Source organism: Mastacembelus armatus, chromosome 6 (assembly GCF_900324485.2).
Source record: "Mastacembelus armatus chromosome 6, fMasArm1.2, whole genome shotgun sequence".
Taxonomy (NCBI): Eukaryota; Metazoa; Chordata; class Actinopteri; order Synbranchiformes; family Mastacembelidae; genus Mastacembelus; species Mastacembelus armatus.
In genome coordinates this window covers 3,821,307-3,838,418 of record NC_046638.1, presented here as the reverse complement: position 1 = coordinate 3,838,418, position 17,112 = coordinate 3,821,307, and the positions used below count along the sequence as shown (strand labels likewise).

Sequence of the window (17,112 nt, the reverse complement as noted above, 5' to 3'; positions counted from 1 at the left end):
ATGCACCTGTATTGATGGTTGACATCCGCCGTTGAAACACGAAGAAGAAGATCCAGCTCACATGACTAAAATAGGCGTTTTGTTTTCAGACATTTTTCAAACAGTCCTGAGCCTTTTTCTCTCAGATCTAAATTTGAGATCCTGAAAAATGAGTATCCCGGTGCTGGACTTTGGCGCGTGCAGCATAGGTGCTCGTCCAGATGTTTCTGACCAGCAGCTGTGCAGCTTGAGCGAAGAGATGAAAACAGCTTTTATCGAAGTCGGTTTTGCGTTTCTGAAAAACACTGGGATCACTGAGGAAGAGGTGAGGCCAGTAAATAAATTCAACGCTGTGTTTAGTTTGTTGGAAGCGTCTAAATGCGTTTTGTGTGTATTGGCTTAGGTGGCCCGTGTTATGGACATATCCAAGAAGTTCTTCTTGCAGCCAGAGGAACTGAAAAAACCCTTCAGCAGGGGTAACTTTCCCAACAGTGTTAACCACGGCTGGGTGTCTATGGAGACTGAGAGGTAGGATTCAGACCGTGGACACATTTTTGTATGGATGTGTTTTAAGAAAGTCTGTTCTTTGTTTTCTGTGTCTGCTTTTAAATTCATATGACTTTGTTTCAGGTTGAATCCCCGTCGACCTGGAGACCTTAAGGAGTCATTCAACCTTACGTCTCTTGACCCTGACACAGTAATGATTCATAATTGAGTACAGATCTTTATGTCATTGTCAGTTCGATGGTTAAAGTGCCTGACTGATAAATCAGCCTTTTGATATGTATCCCCAGGGGAGTGATTTGCTTTCCAACAGCAATGACTATATAACAAACAATATAGAATCACCAAACAACAAGCAATGAAGTAAATTGAAATAATTTACATATATATAAACAATATAAGCTTTTGTGTTTATATTAAAAATGAATATGCAGATATATATTTTTAACTTGACCATATTATCGTCAGCCTCAGACATCTAGAACTGCTCAGGCTCTAATGTTCTTCTCCTCTGTGGTAGAAATGGCCGTCATCAGAAGATGTAAAAGACTTCCAGGAGATTCTTACGTCTTTCTACCAGCGCTGTAAAGAGCTCTCTCTGAGGGTGCTGAGGGTCATGGCCCTCAGCCTGGGTCTGGACCCAGAGGTGCTCCTGAGTACACATCGTTTTATAGGAAGTATGTTCAGAAAACACCACTCTGCAGTTTGTTGTCAGTCTAAAAATAAGGGTGGAAGGTGCAAAACAATCAGTGTAGAGCAGCTGATGTGTGGTAGCACTGTGGATTGATTCTTTTTATCACTGAGACTCTTCTGAGCATGTGTGCACATTTTCTGATGCTGCTCAGTCGATAAAGGAGGTGAAGTTACAGAGATTTGCTCAAGAGCATTTCCTCCACACACAATGTCCCAGAAATACAGACAGTCTCCTTCCTCAGACTGTGTTTAGTTTTCTGCAATGCCAGCAAAGACGTTTAGCACCAGATGATAGGAAATGTGACTTTCTTGGAGGAATTTCATTTCTGTTTTTCTCCTGCAGCTGATGTAAATGGCACAACTCTGCGGTCCCTCTACTACCCATCAGTGAACAGTGAAAAAGCAAAGGAAGGTCAGGTTCGCTGTGGAGAGCATTCTGACTACGGCACCTTCACACTGTTGTTCCAGGGCTCTGAAGGTCTGCAGGTAACAACAGAATCATCTGGATTTATAAAATATACATAGATAAATAAAATCTTAAAAACAGTTTTTTGCTAGAATGGAAGAAAAGTGTTCAGTTATTTAATCCTCCTGACACTTGTCAACCTTCAGGTCCAGAACCGTTCAGGTGATTTCGTCTGTGCTCCCTGTATCCCCGGGACAGTCCTCATCAACATCGCTGACCTGATGCAGCGCTGGACCAGCGATCAGTTTGTCTCTGTGGTGAGTGAAAGGAGAGAGTAAAAAGTATTTGAAACAGATGGTTTTACCCAAGTAGACTCACTAAGATCACATACTGTAAGTTTAAATGCTCTGTATCTGAGTTTTTTTTAGCTTTAGTTTCACAAATCTCAACTACCAGAGAACAGAAATGATTTAGACCTTGGTGTTTTAAGAAATACCACTCAGTGACTGACTCAGTACAAGTAATAAGAGTTATGGTTCATGTTGTTGTGAAAGAATAAAAACTTGTCATCGTAGTTGTTCCTTGTTCCTCAGGTCCACAGGGTTTTATTGCCTTCAAATGGAGACTCCAGCACACGTCAGTCCATGGCCTTCTTTGTCCACCCTGATGATGAAGCTCTGATCACCTGCTGTGATGGCTCCAACAAATACCCCCCGATTACAGCAGGCGACTATCTCATTGAACGCTTCAAAAACTCGTATGGCCAGAATTAAATTTCTGCCCATGAAGTTTGTCACATACACACACAGCTGCAAATCGTAGACGTACTCTATATATTTGTCCTTTTATGAACCAACTAAGTGTTTTTAATTAGGGCTGTGACAAACATATTAATCAGTAAACTATGTTTTGATTAGTTGAGTTTTTACAAAAGAACATACAGAAGTTTGTTTATAATAGATTATTTTCTAAATATTAACCTTAAACATGTTTTCTACTAAAATAAAACAAACTGACCTGGTGACATTTTAGGCAAATCTTAAATTTTACTGCACTAAAAAGGTCCCTGTTTACTAGAACTTCACACTGAAAGCAAATGAAGTGACCAGGTACTGGGCTGCCCAGAGGTTGGGTGGTTGACAGTTTTGAATAAAAACCTAAAATGAACATGAATATTATACATTTGTTCTTCAAACAAATATTTTCTAATTTTTATGCCCTAGCTATCTCACACCTGTTGTATCAATCTATAATCAATACTTTTCTGAAGTCACGTGACTTAAATTCAGTTTTTATACTTCCTGTGACAGATGAGTTTAAATTTGCTCTGCTGCAGTTTGATTTAAAGTGGTGTTGATTCTAATGAAATGTATTTAACCATGAGCACTGACACATCGTATACATACAGCCACTTTACAATACATAAGATCATCACTAACACAGGCAGGCAGTTATATTAAATTAAAATATATTTGTATCTTAATCTCTGTAGCAAGACAACAATCAGCAGACTGAACTCACAGTGGACACCAACTGCTGCACCAGCACTATTTGATTTATTATGCAGTTGGTAATTCCTCAATTCCACAGCCTCCATAATGTGAAGGGTCATCAGCACCATCAACTGGGCATTGTAAGGTCACATGCTGAGGGAAACTAGTTCAGTCTTAATCACATATGTTACAAATACAAATATCAATTTCATGTGTGTGTATGTTTAATTTGATGTTATTTTATATAACCTGTGTTCAATTGCACTAGATTTACATTATATATTGGTACAGGTGAGTGTGAGTGTGTGATGTGGTATATGTGGCCCTGTGATGGACTGGTGACCTGTCCAGGGTGGACCCCTGCCTTTCACCCGAGAGAGAGCTGGGATAGGCTCCAGCAGATCCCCGTGACCCTGGCTTTCAGGAAAAGGCGGGTATAGAAGATGGATGGATGGATGGATTGGTACAGGTTTTAACATGTTGATTGTGTGGTTTTATTGTGTGGTTTGACTCCATCTTGCTGTCACCTTCTTCAAACCTGGTCTCATTTTCTCAAATATAATCTGCATCAAAAGTTGTTCTCCAGTCCTGCAGGCTAGTTCCATTTCTTTTTCTCGTCACCTCAGATGATCCATCTTGGCCACATTTTTCATCTTCAAATAAAGGCATTGTGTTTCATATTTTTCTTTGGTTTTTGCATTTTTATAAGTCAAACCAAATAATCTCTAAATTTAGTTTTAAGTTATCAAAGTCTCATTTCTGGATCCCAACTGAATCATCTCCATGCACCATCCATGGCCTGCTGACCCAGTCTTCCAAAGGGCCGCTGCACCTGTCGAAGGCCGTTCACACAGAGAGTGAACTGAATCCTTTCTTCTGATTCATGGTGATGTCAGTGTCAGGCTCTTTGGGACTTGCAGAAAGTAGTTCTGCAAAGACTTGATCCTGTTTCCTTTGTCTCCTTTGGGCTTTGTCGTCTTCTTGTGTTTTAATGGCAGATGTCAACCATCAGTATAGGTGCATTATGGCAACTTCTGCTTCGGAGCATGGATCAAAACTACATGTTAAACGTGGTCTATCTAAATATTTTAATTGAACCCTATTTACTCCACTTGGCTTTTCTAGAAGGGATTTTAAACTAAACTCATTCATTTAAGCCCTTTTCATTTCCTCCTCCATCTGCTGTCTTTCCTGCTCATATTACTGACAGTCCATAATGACATGTACTATTGTTTCATGAACAACAGTACAACTGCACAATGAGATGCACACAGAGGTAGAGACCATCCTGGAATTCAATGACCATCATCTTCACAACATCCTGATAGACCAGAGAAGCAGCTGCAGTGGACGACTCACGTCAATGCTCTCCTCTGTCCTATCCTATCATGTAATTTCATATCCCTGCATTACAAAATCCAAAATTGGCTTAAACCAAAATTCGTGCACACATCTGATCGTATTAAGTGTAGAAATTCTTGTCCAATGAGATGCTGTATTCCACTTAATACCCTTGAAAGTAAACACCCCAGTTCTTGGCTTGATATCTGCAACTGGTCTCTCATTTCCTCCCATGTCAACCCATCTGTCTCTAGATGACACAGCCTGTTACTGCTTTAACTGTTAGTTGTATTTACTGCATCTTAGACTCCACCCCTATCATACTATTGATCACTCCAGCTATAAATGTCAATATTAGCTTCTTGTTGTCATGTTGTTATTCTGCACTGCTTGCTTGACTTATTGTCTTTATTTCACTGGTAGCTCTTTGTCCTTTGACCTGTTTTGCTAACTCGTATGATACTTTCTTCTCCACCTCTACTTCCTGTATCTGAATATCCTGTTACATTACTTAAAATCCCCTGTGTACCATTCTACAGTTGTAGCATTGTATGCCCCCACATCTTGCACAACGTCGACACTTGAAACAGCTCATAGGTCATGGGACATATTCCTCTTCCATGTAACCCATCAGTCCTAGAATAACTCATACTTTCATAATCCCCCTTCTCTTTTTTTTGAACAACTCTTTGAGAATTTCAGACAAGGAGACCATCAAGGAGCCGGTGAGTGTATATAAGAAAGATTAAATAACAGAAAATAAATTTACAAAAATACATTATATACAGAACATTGAGTGACAGTTTTTACAGCTTTCTCATTAGTGCAATATGAAATGGTCTGTTGAAGAGTGATAGTTTAATGACTATCAACAAGAATGACTAACAAATGTATACCCACAGTTTTTAATAAACTGACAGTGCCAAAATAAACCAGGCACAGTTTCAGCCTGGGCAGAGCAAAAGGAACATTTTTAAGAAAATGTTTAACAGTGTAAAATATATGTAGATTTTGATAAAGATAATTCCTCAATTTTATTGCTCAGAAGAAATTATGGGGCATAATCCAAACATAGGTTAACTCAATGAACCTGTTTCCCTGTAATTTGACTGTTTCCCTGTAATTTGATGACACATGTTTTACTGTAAATGAGGAATGAGAGTCCATGAGATAGCCTTCCAAGTTAATCAGCTGACCAACCTACATAGTCTCTCTGCCAAACCAGTCTTTTAGGAAAAAAGACCTATTTTTAATATGAAATATATCAGCATTGTTTCTAATAATTATTATTATGATTAATTATCCCTGTGCATCATTTTGCATGACAAAATAGCTTCTTTCTTTGTATTTTAAAGTAAGACTGCAGTCCAAAGCACCATGTTTACAAGAATTACAGATCACAGATTCTAATATATAACCTAATGTTTGCACTAAAGGTTAAAAAGCCTGAGGTGATGAAATGATGAATCCACATAAATGAGACAGTCGCCTTCATCTTTAGACAGTAACACACGACCTTTTAATGTCAGGTCTCCTCTGGGCCATGAGTCGAGTTTTAATTGGCCTGTTCAGTCAGCTGTGAGTTACACACTTTCTTCATACGCAATTTTGACTCGGCGCCAAATAAAGCACCCATGCTTCCTCTGTCAAACGTCACGTCCACAGACTTGCACGTTTGTTTGTCCCATTGGCTGGATATGGCCTCATGACTAGCCTACGTGAAGATGCTCACACGGGAGTTTTCTCTCATGAAACATTTTTCAAACAGTCCTGAGCTTTTTCTCTCAGATCAGCGTTTGAGACCCTGGAAAAATGAGCATCCCGGTGCTGGACTTTGGCGCGTGCAGCCTCCAGAATGAGCCAGATGTTTCTGACGAGCAGCTGTGCAGCTTGAGCGAAGAGATGAAAACAGCTTTTTTAAAAGTTGGTTTCGTTTTTCTGAAAAACACTGGGATCACTGAGGAGGAGGTGAGGCCAGTAGATAAATTCAACACTGTGTTTAGTTTTTTATTTTGAAAGAGTCTAAATTACTGTGATTGCTGAAAGCAGTTTATTCTTCCTGTTATTTATTTTCTTCCATCTGTCTTTAGACGCCTATTATTATTATTATTGAATGGCGGTCTATGGGACGTGGTTTTGTAAAAAAAAAACAAAAAAACAATGCAGCTGAAATGCTTCACATACTGAAAAATTACGTCTACAGTGCCACCATGTGGCCAGTTATTACAGTGGTTGGGTTTTCTGTCATAATTTCGTAATTGCTGGAAGAAAAACACTTTTTCCTGACCCTTTCCTGCATAGTTCACGCAAACTTCTTACAAATTGGTGCATAATGAAAATAATGGTTGTCTCATTCTCCAAAATCCCTCATCATTGTCCTGTTATTGGCTTTAGAGTTTCAATGGCATGACTCCTAAATCAAATTGGCCATGCACCTTGATTCTGATAGGTAGGTTTCTGCTGAGAAACTGTCCAATAGAGTTTCAACCCAGCAGGGACCTTCCTGTGTGAAGACTAACTCTTTTTCTATTCTATACAAATAATTTCTCTGGATTGTCATGGGTTGAGATTGAGGGGGCCGATCAATGGACGCATGGCGTGTGGTAAAGAGACTAGTGAATGACTGTTGTTCTTGTTGTAAAAACATGAGAATTCCCTGTTATCACCAGTTCTGTGCATATTTTTGAACAGAGTAAACAGCAAAAGCCTGTTGTAGAAAGATTTGTGGACTTGGGACTGGCATTGAGAAACATTAAGAACAAGTCAGTGCGTATGTGCAAGGCTTGTTTAAATCTGGTTGGCCAACTGGAGCATAAGGCCCACTCCATTGCAGATAAAGAGCTGTGATTGGCCCAGCTCATTTGAGGCCAGAGGCCAGATCCACCGAGAAAGTGAGTGGATCTGACTGGCCAGGCTTTTCCCATGAGTATGTGTAAACAATACTGAAGCAAAACAACATAATCCTTATATAACTTGTTGAGTCTAATATTTTTCATACATGACAATCTTGAACATGCTCTCACTTCTGCAGTGACCAGCATGTTAAACCTCCCAGCTCCAACAGCTGCAAGCACCAATAACAACATATTTTCAGCAATCACACACATTTTCCTCAAAAAATGACGATTCTAGTCGGAACATGCGTTTTGTTTGTATTGGCTTAGGTGGCCCGTGTTATGGACATATCCAAGAAGTTCTTCTTGCAGCCAGAGGAACTGAAAAAACCCTTCAGCAGGGGTAACTTTCCCAACAGTGTTAACCACGGCTGGGTGTCTATGGAGACTGAAAGGTAGGATTCAGACCGTGGACACATTTTTGTATGGATGTGTTTTAAGAAAGTCTGTTCTTTGTTTTCTGTGTCTGCTTTTAAATTCATATGACTTTGTTTCAGGTTGAATCCCCGTCGACCTGGAGACCTTAAGGAGTCATTCAACCTTACGTCTCTTGACCCTGACACAGTAATGATTCATAATTGAGTACAGATCTTTATGTCATTGTCAGTTCGATGGTTAAAGTGCCTGACTGATAAATCAGCCTTTTGATATGATTGAATGATGTGAAGTTGCTGTATCAGTATCAGCATTTATAGATAAGAAACTACAGCAGTCTACAGAAATCCCTCAGAAATGTTTGAAGAGGTTGAGAAAATATCCCTCATTGCATGTGTCCTGTTAAGTCCATTATTTATCATATTTTTAACTTGACCATATTATCGTCAGCCTCAGACATCTAGAACTGCTCAGGCTCTAATGTTCTTCTCCTCTGTGGTAGAAATGGCCGTCATCAGAAGATGTAAAAGACTTCCAGGAGATTCTTACGTCTTTCTACCAGCGCTGTAAAGAGCTCTCTCTGAGGGTGCTGAGGGTCATGGCCCTCAGCCTGGGTCTGGACCCAGAGGTGCTCCTGAGTACACATCGTTTTATAGGAAGTATGTTCAGAAAACACCACTCTGCAGTTTGTTGTCAGTCTAAAAATAAGGGTGGAAGGTGCAAAACAATCAGTGTAGAGCAGCTGATGTGTGGTAGCACTGTGGATTGATTCTTTTTATCACTGAGACTCTTCTGAGCATGTGTGCACATTTTCTGATGCTGCTCAGTCGATAAAGGAGGTGAAGTTACAGAGATTTGCTCAAGAGCATTTCCTCCACACACAATGTCCCAGAAATACAGACAGTCTCCTTCCTCAGACTGTGTTTAGTTTTCTGCAATGCCAGCAAAGACGTTTAGCACCAGATGATAGGAAATGTGACTTTCTTGGAGGAATTTCATTTCTGTTTTTCTCCTGCAGCTGATGTAAATGGCACAACTCTGCGGTCCCTCTACTACCCATCAGTGAACAGTGAAAAAGCAAAGGAAGGTCAGGTTCGCTGTGGAGAGCATTCTGACTACGGCACCTTCACACTGTTGTTCCAGGGCTCTGAAGGTCTGCAGGTAACAACAGAATCATCTGGATTTATAAAATATACATAGATAAATAAAATCTTAAAAACAGTTTTTTGCTAGAATGGAAGAAAAGTGTTCAGTTATTTAATCCTCCTGACACTTGTCAACCTTCAGGTCCAGAACCGTTCAGGTGATTTCGTCTGTGCTCCCTGTATCCCCGGGACAGTCCTCATCAACATCGCTGACCTGATGCAGCGCTGGACCAGCGATCAGTTTGTCTCTGTGGTGAGTGAAAGGAGAGAGTAAAAAGTATTTGAAACAGATGGTTTTACCCAAGTAGACTCACTAAGATCACATACTGTAAGTTTAAATGCTCTGTATCTGAGTTTTTTTTAGCTTTAGTTTCACAAATCTCAACTACCAGAGAACAGAAATGATTTAGACCTTGGTGTTTTAAGAAATACCACTCAGTGACTGACTCAGTACAAGTAATAAGAGTTATGGTTCATGTTGTTGTGAAAGAATAAAAACTTGTCATCGTAGTTGTTCCTTGTTCCTCAGGTCCACAGGGTTTTGCTGCCTCCTCCTGGAGACTCCAGCACACGTCAGTCCATGGCCTTCTTTGTCCACCCTGATGATGAAGCTCTGATCACCTGCTGTGATGGCTCCAACAAATACCCCCCGATTACAGCAGGCGACTATCTCATTGAACGCTTCAAAAACTCGTATGGCCAGAATTAAATTTTTGCCCATGAAGTTTGTCACATACACACACAGCTGCAAATCGTAGACGTACGGTCATTCATGTTTTTGATTAATTGGACTTTTACAAAAGAACATAAAAATGTTTGTTTTTAATATTTTATTGTCAAAATGTGACTCTTAAATATGTTTTCTTCTGAAATAATAAAAATAAAACAAACTCTAATTATTTACATGTGATGACATATAAGCAGAGAACCAGAAGTTACAATAGTTTCAACTTTTGGCCATCAGCTTCGACTCTTACACAGTTCAATGTGCTACTCTCCTTTTTGAACTTTTAGAAGTCAAGCCAAGAAGTCAACACAACCCCCTACCCGACTAAGTGCCTATCTCATTGAATGCTTCAGACACTCATATGGCCAAAATTGAGTTTCTGCCCATGAAATCTGTCACACAGCTGCAAATCATAGACGAACATACTTGTCCTTCCATGACCAAAGGAAAATGTTTTAAATATGTCACTGAAGCTCTCACAGTAATTAACATTTTTAGTTGTACTTTAGCAGTATTGTAGTTTTTAGATAATCAGTGAACCAATGTGTATGATGCAAAGAAGAAACACAAAACCTTAAACCTGCAAGCTCATTCACTTTATTGTCCTTATACAGTTTCATGAACTCATAACACTGGATGTTGGACTGTGGGCAGATTTAGTGGCTTTTTAAAAGGAACATACAAACTAGATCTGCAACCAGGTACTGGGATGCCCAGAGGTTGGGTTGACAGTTTTGAATAAAAACCTAAAATAAAAGGTATATCATACATTAGTTACTCAAATACTTTCTCATTTTTATGCCCTACCTATATCACACCTGTTGTATCAATCTATAATCAATACTATTCTGAAGTCACGTGACTTAAATTCAGGTTTTCCACCTCCTGTGCCAGAGATGAGTTGAAATTCGCTCTGCTGCAGTTTGATTTAGAGTGCTGTTGATTCTAATTAAAAGTATTCAATCATGAATAATGACAAACTCACACAGCCACTGGCACTAACACATAGTGAATTCATACAATCATCACCAACAGAAGCAATGTTAATTTAAAATATTTAAATATATGTGTACCTTCATTTGTAAACTAAATATGGTCCAATAGTATCTGGTTTAAAGGAGACAACAGCTGAAAATACAACTGAACGAATGTGCATTTTATGAACATGCAAAAATTTTCACTACTACTAAAGCTACTAAACATTATCTATGAGGAAAATGAGGAGACTAATGATGATGAAAACTCTTAACTGTTACAGTGTGGAGGTACTGAAGGACAAAATAATTTAAAATATATATATACAAAATATAAAATTAATATGGTGAAATGCTAGTCTGAGACTTTTTATAAAGAAAAGTAGTTTGTGGATTAATTACCTGCTAAGAAACTATACTGTCTTATTACATCATGGAAAATTGAAGCCTTTCAGATTAGAGCATTTTCACTCATTTACCAGCAGCAGTACATAAACTTATATAACATTATTTTTTTCTGTAATAATAGGCTCTCTTCACCTGACACAAAAATAAATAATTTTTAAAGTAGTCCAGAGTTTGTTTTTCTCTAAGTGACAGTGAACTCCAGTGTAAACTAAATAACACATTCACAAAAACAAAAATAGACCCACTCCACAGTTCAAGACCATCCAAAGGTCCAGCAGGAGGGGCCATAATGTTTGAAACCTGAAATCAGAAGTGCTCTCTTTAATGACGAATAATTTTGGTCACATGGTGTGAAAATCCTAAATTAAAAAGTGGAATCATTTCAAACACATTCACTGGTGAGAGTGGTGAACGCTGCTAAGAGTGTCCTGGCACTGGCACATCTTGCTGCTGGTGACCAGTGGGTAGTGGCACAACTGGTGCTGGTTCACCTCCAGCTACAGGAGCTCGGGGCTCTGCAACAGAGAGTCACGTTGGCATAGACTGTTTGCATCCACATGAACATAAAGCTGATGATGAAAGCCCATTAACGTTAGATGAGTAGTGTTTTCTTCCAGCTGGTATAAAGTCAGATAAAAGTCATAAAGTAGATATATTCTACTTTCTGTTAGTTATTGAGTTATGTATTGAGTTACATTATTTTAAATGTACATTCCAGCATACAAAGGACAAACATACAGGTCAGGTCCATCATGGCTTTCACTTTCTGAAAGTCAAATATTAAATGGCAATAGGACCCCATCAATTGAATGTTACTGAAAGACTGTTCTGTGTGCCAACGCTCCTAAATCACATTCAAACAGCTGTCACTCCAGTGTGATACTTACGATTGACCTCAGCTTTTAGGTTCTGGGCTTTTAACTTTTCCATTTCTTCTACTGCCTGAGCAAAAAAAGAATAACAGGAACCATTAGAGCTCAGTTTATTAACCCAAATAAACAACAACTGCAACTACACATGTTGCTGACAATAAAATCACAATTTGCCTTCATGTGCTCTGAGAGTTTAAAAATAGCTGGTTTTGTCTCCTTTAAATAACATCTTAAATAACCTTTGGATGTAGCTCAACAGAGCTGGAACAGTAGTTCACAGGGCAGCAGATCATGTATGTCTTCAATCAGAAATGACTGTAGGTTATTGTGAGCATATTACTCCATCTGCTGCAACTGTAAAGCAACTGTATGATACTGAGGGAAGAAATCCTGATTTCTGATCACTGTTCACATGAAAATAACTTGTTTTCTACTTCACCTGCTGTAGCCCCATCCTCTGAGCATTAAGTTCTTCCTGTTTCCGTTCAAGCTCCTCCTTCTGTCTCTGCAGCTCGGCTGACCTAATGTTAATCTTATTCTCCTCGTTGGCCAGTTGCTGTTCGTACTCCCTCAGCTCCTCCTCAGTGAAATAGGGGTGTTGACCTAAAGTCTGTGGAGGCAAGATTACCACATGTGGCAGGAAGCAGGGTAGAGAATTTAAAAAACAAACAATACAATGAATAACAGGGTTGATTTATGATAATAAAATATGTGGGATATGTCAAACTTTGCTGAGTGCTGGATAATTGATTTTGGTTTGTCTTAAAAGAAACATTTAGCAGAAGAGCTGTTGACTACCTTGCTTTTTGTATGACCTGTAGTTTTGTATTTCATCATCCAACAAGAGTTTCAAGAGGAAGGACGTCTCCAACTGACGGTAGCTGAAGACCTCCATAAAATTTAGATCTTACCTCCCACTCATCTTTGTCAAAGAACTCCTCCTTCTTCGTGGCTGCCATGAACTCGCTCAGTGACACAAGTCTGTCTTTATATTATCTTTATTATTTTTATTTATTTCTTTATTGGTGTCCACCTAAACATCAACACATGGAGCTGCTTTGAGCACTGGTGTCAAGATTAATCATTGGCCAAGAGCAAACCTCAACCTTTTGCCTCCTGGCTAAAGTGTTGACTCTGTTTCCTGGTGATGTTACTGTTGAGCACAGTCCAATCTTCAGACAGAGGTCAGATGAGCAATGCAAACAGTCCAGCATTTACAACTGAACAGATCCTTTTAGTGACCTCATTGGTGCAGCTTGATCAGGGCCAAGTCTTACTGCAGAAATAAACATTAATAATAACATTAATTGTTCTTTCAGAAGCTCACCTCATTCATAACATGCTCCCTCATTCGTAGTCTCTCTTCTTCCATCTCAACCATGTCGTCTTCTTCATTTTCAGGGTTGTACACCTTCTCCAGCTTGAAGACACAGAAATACATGAATGTGGCTATAAACCCTTCTTTATTTATATATTATATTATCCGAAAACATACAGAATGAGGGAAGTGAGACATAAATACAAAACTGTAAATACCTCTTTAGTGAAGAGAGCTTCAAGCTCGGCCTCATCAAAGAAACCATCTCCATTGCTGTCTGTAACGCAGTGCAATTGACTGGAATAAACAGATCATCTCATCCCTACACAGCTTTGTTATGTGCGTATATGATGAATGTTATTCATCTCATATTAAAACTATATGGTATTGATATGTGCAACATAGATCACTTGACCACTTCTCTGTGTGCAACAGATTTACCATGTTAGTTACCATGCATTTTGAAGAAAGTTTTGGGATCAAAATCTTCTGGGTCCAAACCATCTGCTTCCTGCCACACTTCTTTCAGCTGGTCTTCACTGCCCTGTACACACACACACATACACACCAGGGTTGGTGTCACTTCATCTTAATTTTAATCACAGCAGTTTCCTTAAGGATTCTGTGTTCTGGTGTTTCTGCGGCAGTTGGTATCTTCGTATTAACCTTTTAATGCACAAACAAAATCAGCTAAACTCTTTAATTTTGTTCTGCAAAATCCTGTCATGTTTTCTAAATAATGCTGTTCAGTCGGTCCCAATAATTCTTAGAACTAATGAATGAAAGCAACTGAGAATTTAGCTAATTCAATACTAACACATCTCCATCACAGCAGGGATCTTACAGGGTGATTAACTTTGGGATGGTCAGCGTGTTTCTTCTTCATCTCATCATAGTGCTGCTCTTCCTTCTTGCGGTCCTCCTCGTTCATGTTCTTCAGACGTTCCCTCCTTTCATGCTCCTTCATCATCTCATACCTCTTGAACTCTTCGTGGTGGTCCCTGTCAAAGTTCTCCAGGTCTTTGGTTGCCTACGAATGAAAGCAAAAAGTTGCAGAAAGGTATAATCCCAGTTGACCCTATAAGGATGAACCAAGCTGCTTGACTGAACAAGGTTCAGTTTCATAGAACAAAGATTACACACAACTACACAAATTATTAACTGTAAACTAGGACTACATGCAAAACCAGTGAACTGACGCCCCCTTTTTTCTAGTTCACAGGAAACATTCTGCTATTCAGCCTTCTCCAACAAACAACATAAAGCTGTGATGTTATTACAAGTGAAATTAAAAAGGCCAAAATGTGAGTGGTGCTGACACCTGTAATTCTCCCTAGTCTAATTATAGCCATAATATGAGGCAAGATGCTCTTTACTGTGATTATAGGTATGACTGTGATGTGCTTACCTATAAGCAACAGTACTACAGTAAACACAAACAGTGTAGAACACCCCTCATTATAAACATAAGAACAAAAACTGGAAAAAATCATTAATTCCAACAAAGTGAAGAAACTAGTATCTAGGACTGTGTGGCTGCCATGTTGTATCTGTGGGAGGCTGTTTACAAGATATTTTCAGGCATTTGTCCAACAGTCTTTACGCACTGAGAATAATAAAACAGTTATTCTTCACATATAAGACTTTCCTTTATTCTGTCAGATCTATAACAGTAAAGGCCTGTTTAGGAAACGGTGTGTTCTTTTCTCCACTGTCTGTACCGATGTGATGAGACGGTCCAGGTCCTCCACCTCAAAAGTCTCTGGGTTCATATGGTTGAGATGCTCAAACTGTTTCAGCAGGGCCTGGTGGTCCACTGTCCAGCCTGCTAGGAAGAGAATAATAAAGATTTATTTACCAGTTACAATAAGTATTTCATGAGAAGAACCACATATTTCACTTATATTAGGTGACTGCAATAATGTTATTCAGGTGATTGGTTACTTTCCACATGTGCTTTTGCATTTTGAGATATTTTAAGTTTGAGCTGTACTTCCAGCAAATAGCCAGAGGCAGGCCCAGACTGTGTTTACCAAAGCCTTAGATCAATTTACCCTGGAAAAGCAAATAAGTTAAACTGAAATTCTAAATATGATGGCAACACATTTCTGTGTCACCATTTCTTGTCATAATGACCATTGGAAGATGATACATTAAAACTTCAAACTGTACTTCTGTACTTCATTTATATTCAGCAGTTCCTCCTGACAGACAGAAGTCACTATTAGCTAAGGTAGTCAGGGTATTACATCATGTTCCTGTGTCTAAGAGCCAAGTTGTACATTTGACAATCACCCAGTTGCCGACTTGGATTTCAAAACCTCTTGTGCAACTTCAAAAACAGCCTAAGTTAGTCAGCAACACATTATCAAGACATATGCAGGATACTTACTATTCCCATCCTGGATGTCATGTTTGGCTTTGATGAGCATCCGCAACCTGTTCATCTCTTCCCTCTTTATCTCATCGAGCTTTGTCCGGAAATTGTGGTGGACAAAGTCTAGCTCTTTGGAAAGTTTGCCGTTCTGCAAGCAGCACATCAACATGCCACACTTTAATACAAAGTGTTCAAGACAGTAAAAGGCTTAAAAAATAAAGGGTTGTACCTTGATGTCTTCCATGTTGGCATTTTTGAGCTTTTCTCTAAAGTGGGGATCTTTCTCAAGGTACTCGATAACTTCCCTGAGGTAGCGGTCGTAGTGCAGCCCAGTTTCCTGAAGCATAAACCAAGCACACATCAAAATTGTAAGTAAATATAATTTTAACTTGGTAACATATAACTTAGGGTCATTATGAAAAACCTCTCAAACAGTCAAAAATACATTAAACTTCAACTTCTCATCAATCTTTTACCAAAAACAAGCAAATGTTTCAAAACAACCATGTCTGAGACACAATAAGCTCAAAGAATTTCCTCCTTTAGATGACTTATAGTGGCATTTGGTGTAATTAGCTGTAAGACTCAGATTTAAAGAAGATATCCAGGACTGGCACTGCCCATCTGACTCACAGCACTCTGTGGGGGTCCCAGTTCCTCTTCTTGGGGCATTTCTTTAGTCTTATCCACACTGATAGGCACTGACTGGATACACAGCCACAAACTGAGCAGAACCACCGCACATCGGACCAGAGCTTTACTCCTCATCATCTGATTAGGTAAAGAAACACAGGTTAATTGCGTAAGTCAGAATTGTGTAAAATTAGATGAAGATGGTTTTAAGATTGTACTGAAAATGTTCTTAAAGCCTAAATGCCCAGTGTGTAACTGGCATTGAGTGGGCAGGGGCTTTATTTCTCAAGCATTGCAAAAGAAAAAGAAGCCAGAGCTTCACCTGCAGTCAAAATAGGATGAGGTTATGCAAGTTAGACTTAATCTCAAAACACAACACTGCCACAGACATGTGTTTTGGTGGATAAACAACAATTCCTCTGCCAGAGCCTTATGTCTGAAAAAGTGTTGTAGACCTCCACCTTCTGATGACAAACAGACAAACAGATAAAGCAGCTTCATCATCTAAAGAACAGATTTAGTCAGGATGGTGTAGTGAAGACTGTAGCTAAATTATTATCCCTAGAAAAGCGTCACAACAATCCTCACCGTTTATAGTAAAATGCAGAACAATTAGCAGCTCGTGTAAAAATAACGCTTACTTGTAAACAGGTACTTTGGGCTCCTCTTTCCTCCTCTCTCTTCGCTTCAGGTGTTTAGTTTTCCTCAACGTGTGTGCAGCTGTCATCTGTCACCGACCACCAATACGAGCCTCCAACGGCCACAACCTACGAAATACGGCTCCGTTCGCCATGGCAACGCCCCGCCTACCATCGCTCATCATTGGGTATAAAAAGTATGGAATCCTTGCAAAATAGTCGCGTTGAAAGCCGATTGGTCGCTTTACCTGCCAGTCAAATCGTATCAACCTGTTAACCAGTGACCTAAGATGCGTTGAGCCAAACTGTACGTGGCGTTTACTCAACCCCAGGCA

At 39.4% G+C, this 17,112-nt stretch overlaps 3 protein-coding genes across 5 annotated transcripts; 2 read left to right on the top strand and 1 right to left on the bottom strand.

Moving 5' to 3' along the window:
- Positions 1–54: 54 nt before the first annotated feature.
- Positions 55–3,753, top strand: LOC113132681 (2-oxoglutarate-dependent dioxygenase htyE-like). Its single transcript, XM_026310975.2, has 7 exons — positions 55–304; positions 383–507; positions 610–676; positions 1,004–1,160; positions 1,520–1,662; positions 1,789–1,899; positions 2,176–3,753. The coding sequence occupies exons 1-7, from the start codon at positions 149–151 to the stop codon at positions 2,353–2,355; spliced, it is 939 nt and encodes a 312-aa protein (XP_026166760.1). The 5' UTR covers positions 55–148; the 3' UTR covers positions 2,356–3,753.
- Positions 3,754–6,091: 2,338 nt separating this feature from the next.
- On the top strand, positions 6,092–9,726 carry LOC113132680 (2-oxoglutarate-dependent dioxygenase htyE-like). Its single transcript, XM_026310974.2, has 7 exons — positions 6,092–6,384; positions 7,581–7,705; positions 7,808–7,874; positions 8,188–8,344; positions 8,704–8,846; positions 8,973–9,083; positions 9,360–9,726. Exons 1-7 carry the CDS (start codon positions 6,229–6,231, stop codon positions 9,537–9,539), a joined length of 939 nt encoding a protein of 312 aa, XP_026166759.1. The 5' UTR covers positions 6,092–6,228; the 3' UTR covers positions 9,540–9,726.
- A 412-nt stretch (positions 9,727–10,138) lies between these two features.
- Positions 10,139–16,918, bottom strand: LOC113132678 (nucleobindin-2). 3 transcript variants are annotated; one of them, XM_033325254.1, is made up of 14 exons: positions 16,781–16,918; positions 16,140–16,277; positions 15,736–15,843; positions 15,522–15,654; positions 14,851–14,957; positions 13,974–14,159; positions 13,583–13,673; positions 13,348–13,406; positions 13,139–13,231; positions 12,835–12,844; positions 12,723–12,802; positions 12,251–12,421; positions 11,827–11,881; positions 10,139–11,454 (listed from the first exon to the last, which is right to left on the bottom strand). In XM_033325254.1, exons 2-14 carry the CDS (start codon positions 16,275–16,277, stop codon positions 11,357–11,359), a joined length of 1,329 nt encoding a protein of 442 aa, XP_033181145.1. In that variant the 5' UTR covers positions 16,781–16,918; the 3' UTR covers positions 10,139–11,356. The 3 variants fall into 3 exon arrangements, with proteins under 3 accessions (XP_033181145.1, XP_033181146.1, XP_026166756.1); XM_033325255.1 differs by having other exon boundaries at positions 14,851–14,954; XM_026310971.1 differs by lacking the exons at positions 12,723–12,802; positions 12,835–12,844.
- Between the last annotated feature and the right edge of the window lie 194 nt (positions 16,919–17,112).

Bases quoted from the DNA above. Each gene is read 5' to 3' on its own strand.
- LOC113132680 (XM_026310974.2), top strand. From the start codon at position 6,229: ATGAGCATCCCGGTGCTGGACTTTGGCGCGTGCAGCCTCCAGAATGAG. The intron at 6,385-7,580 runs GTGAGGCCAGTA...GTATTGGCTTAG, and splicing joins CTGGGATCACTGAGGAGGAG to GTGGCCCGTGTTATGGACAT. The intron at 7,875-8,187 runs GTAATGATTCAT...CCTCTGTGGTAG, and splicing joins CGTCTCTTGACCCTGACACA to AAATGGCCGTCATCAGAAGA.
- LOC113132681 (XM_026310975.2), top strand. From the start codon at position 149: ATGAGTATCCCGGTGCTGGACTTTGGCGCGTGCAGCATAGGTGCTCGT. The intron at 677-1,003 runs GTAATGATTCAT...CCTCTGTGGTAG, and splicing joins CGTCTCTTGACCCTGACACA to AAATGGCCGTCATCAGAAGA. The intron at 1,900-2,175 runs GTGAGTGAAAGG...CTTGTTCCTCAG, and splicing joins GCGATCAGTTTGTCTCTGTG to GTCCACAGGGTTTTATTGCC.
- LOC113132678 (XM_033325254.1), bottom strand. From the start codon at position 16,277: ATGATGAGGAGTAAAGCTCTGGTCCGATGTGCGGTGGTTCTGCTCAGT. The intron at 14,958-15,521 runs GTAAGTATCCTG...TTCTCTTCCTAG, and splicing joins TGACATCCAGGATGGGAATA to CAGGCTGGACAGTGGACCAC. The intron at 13,232-13,347 runs GTATTTACAGTT...TGTGTCTTCAAG, and splicing joins AAGCTCTCTTCACTAAAGAG to CTGGAGAAGGTGTACAACCC.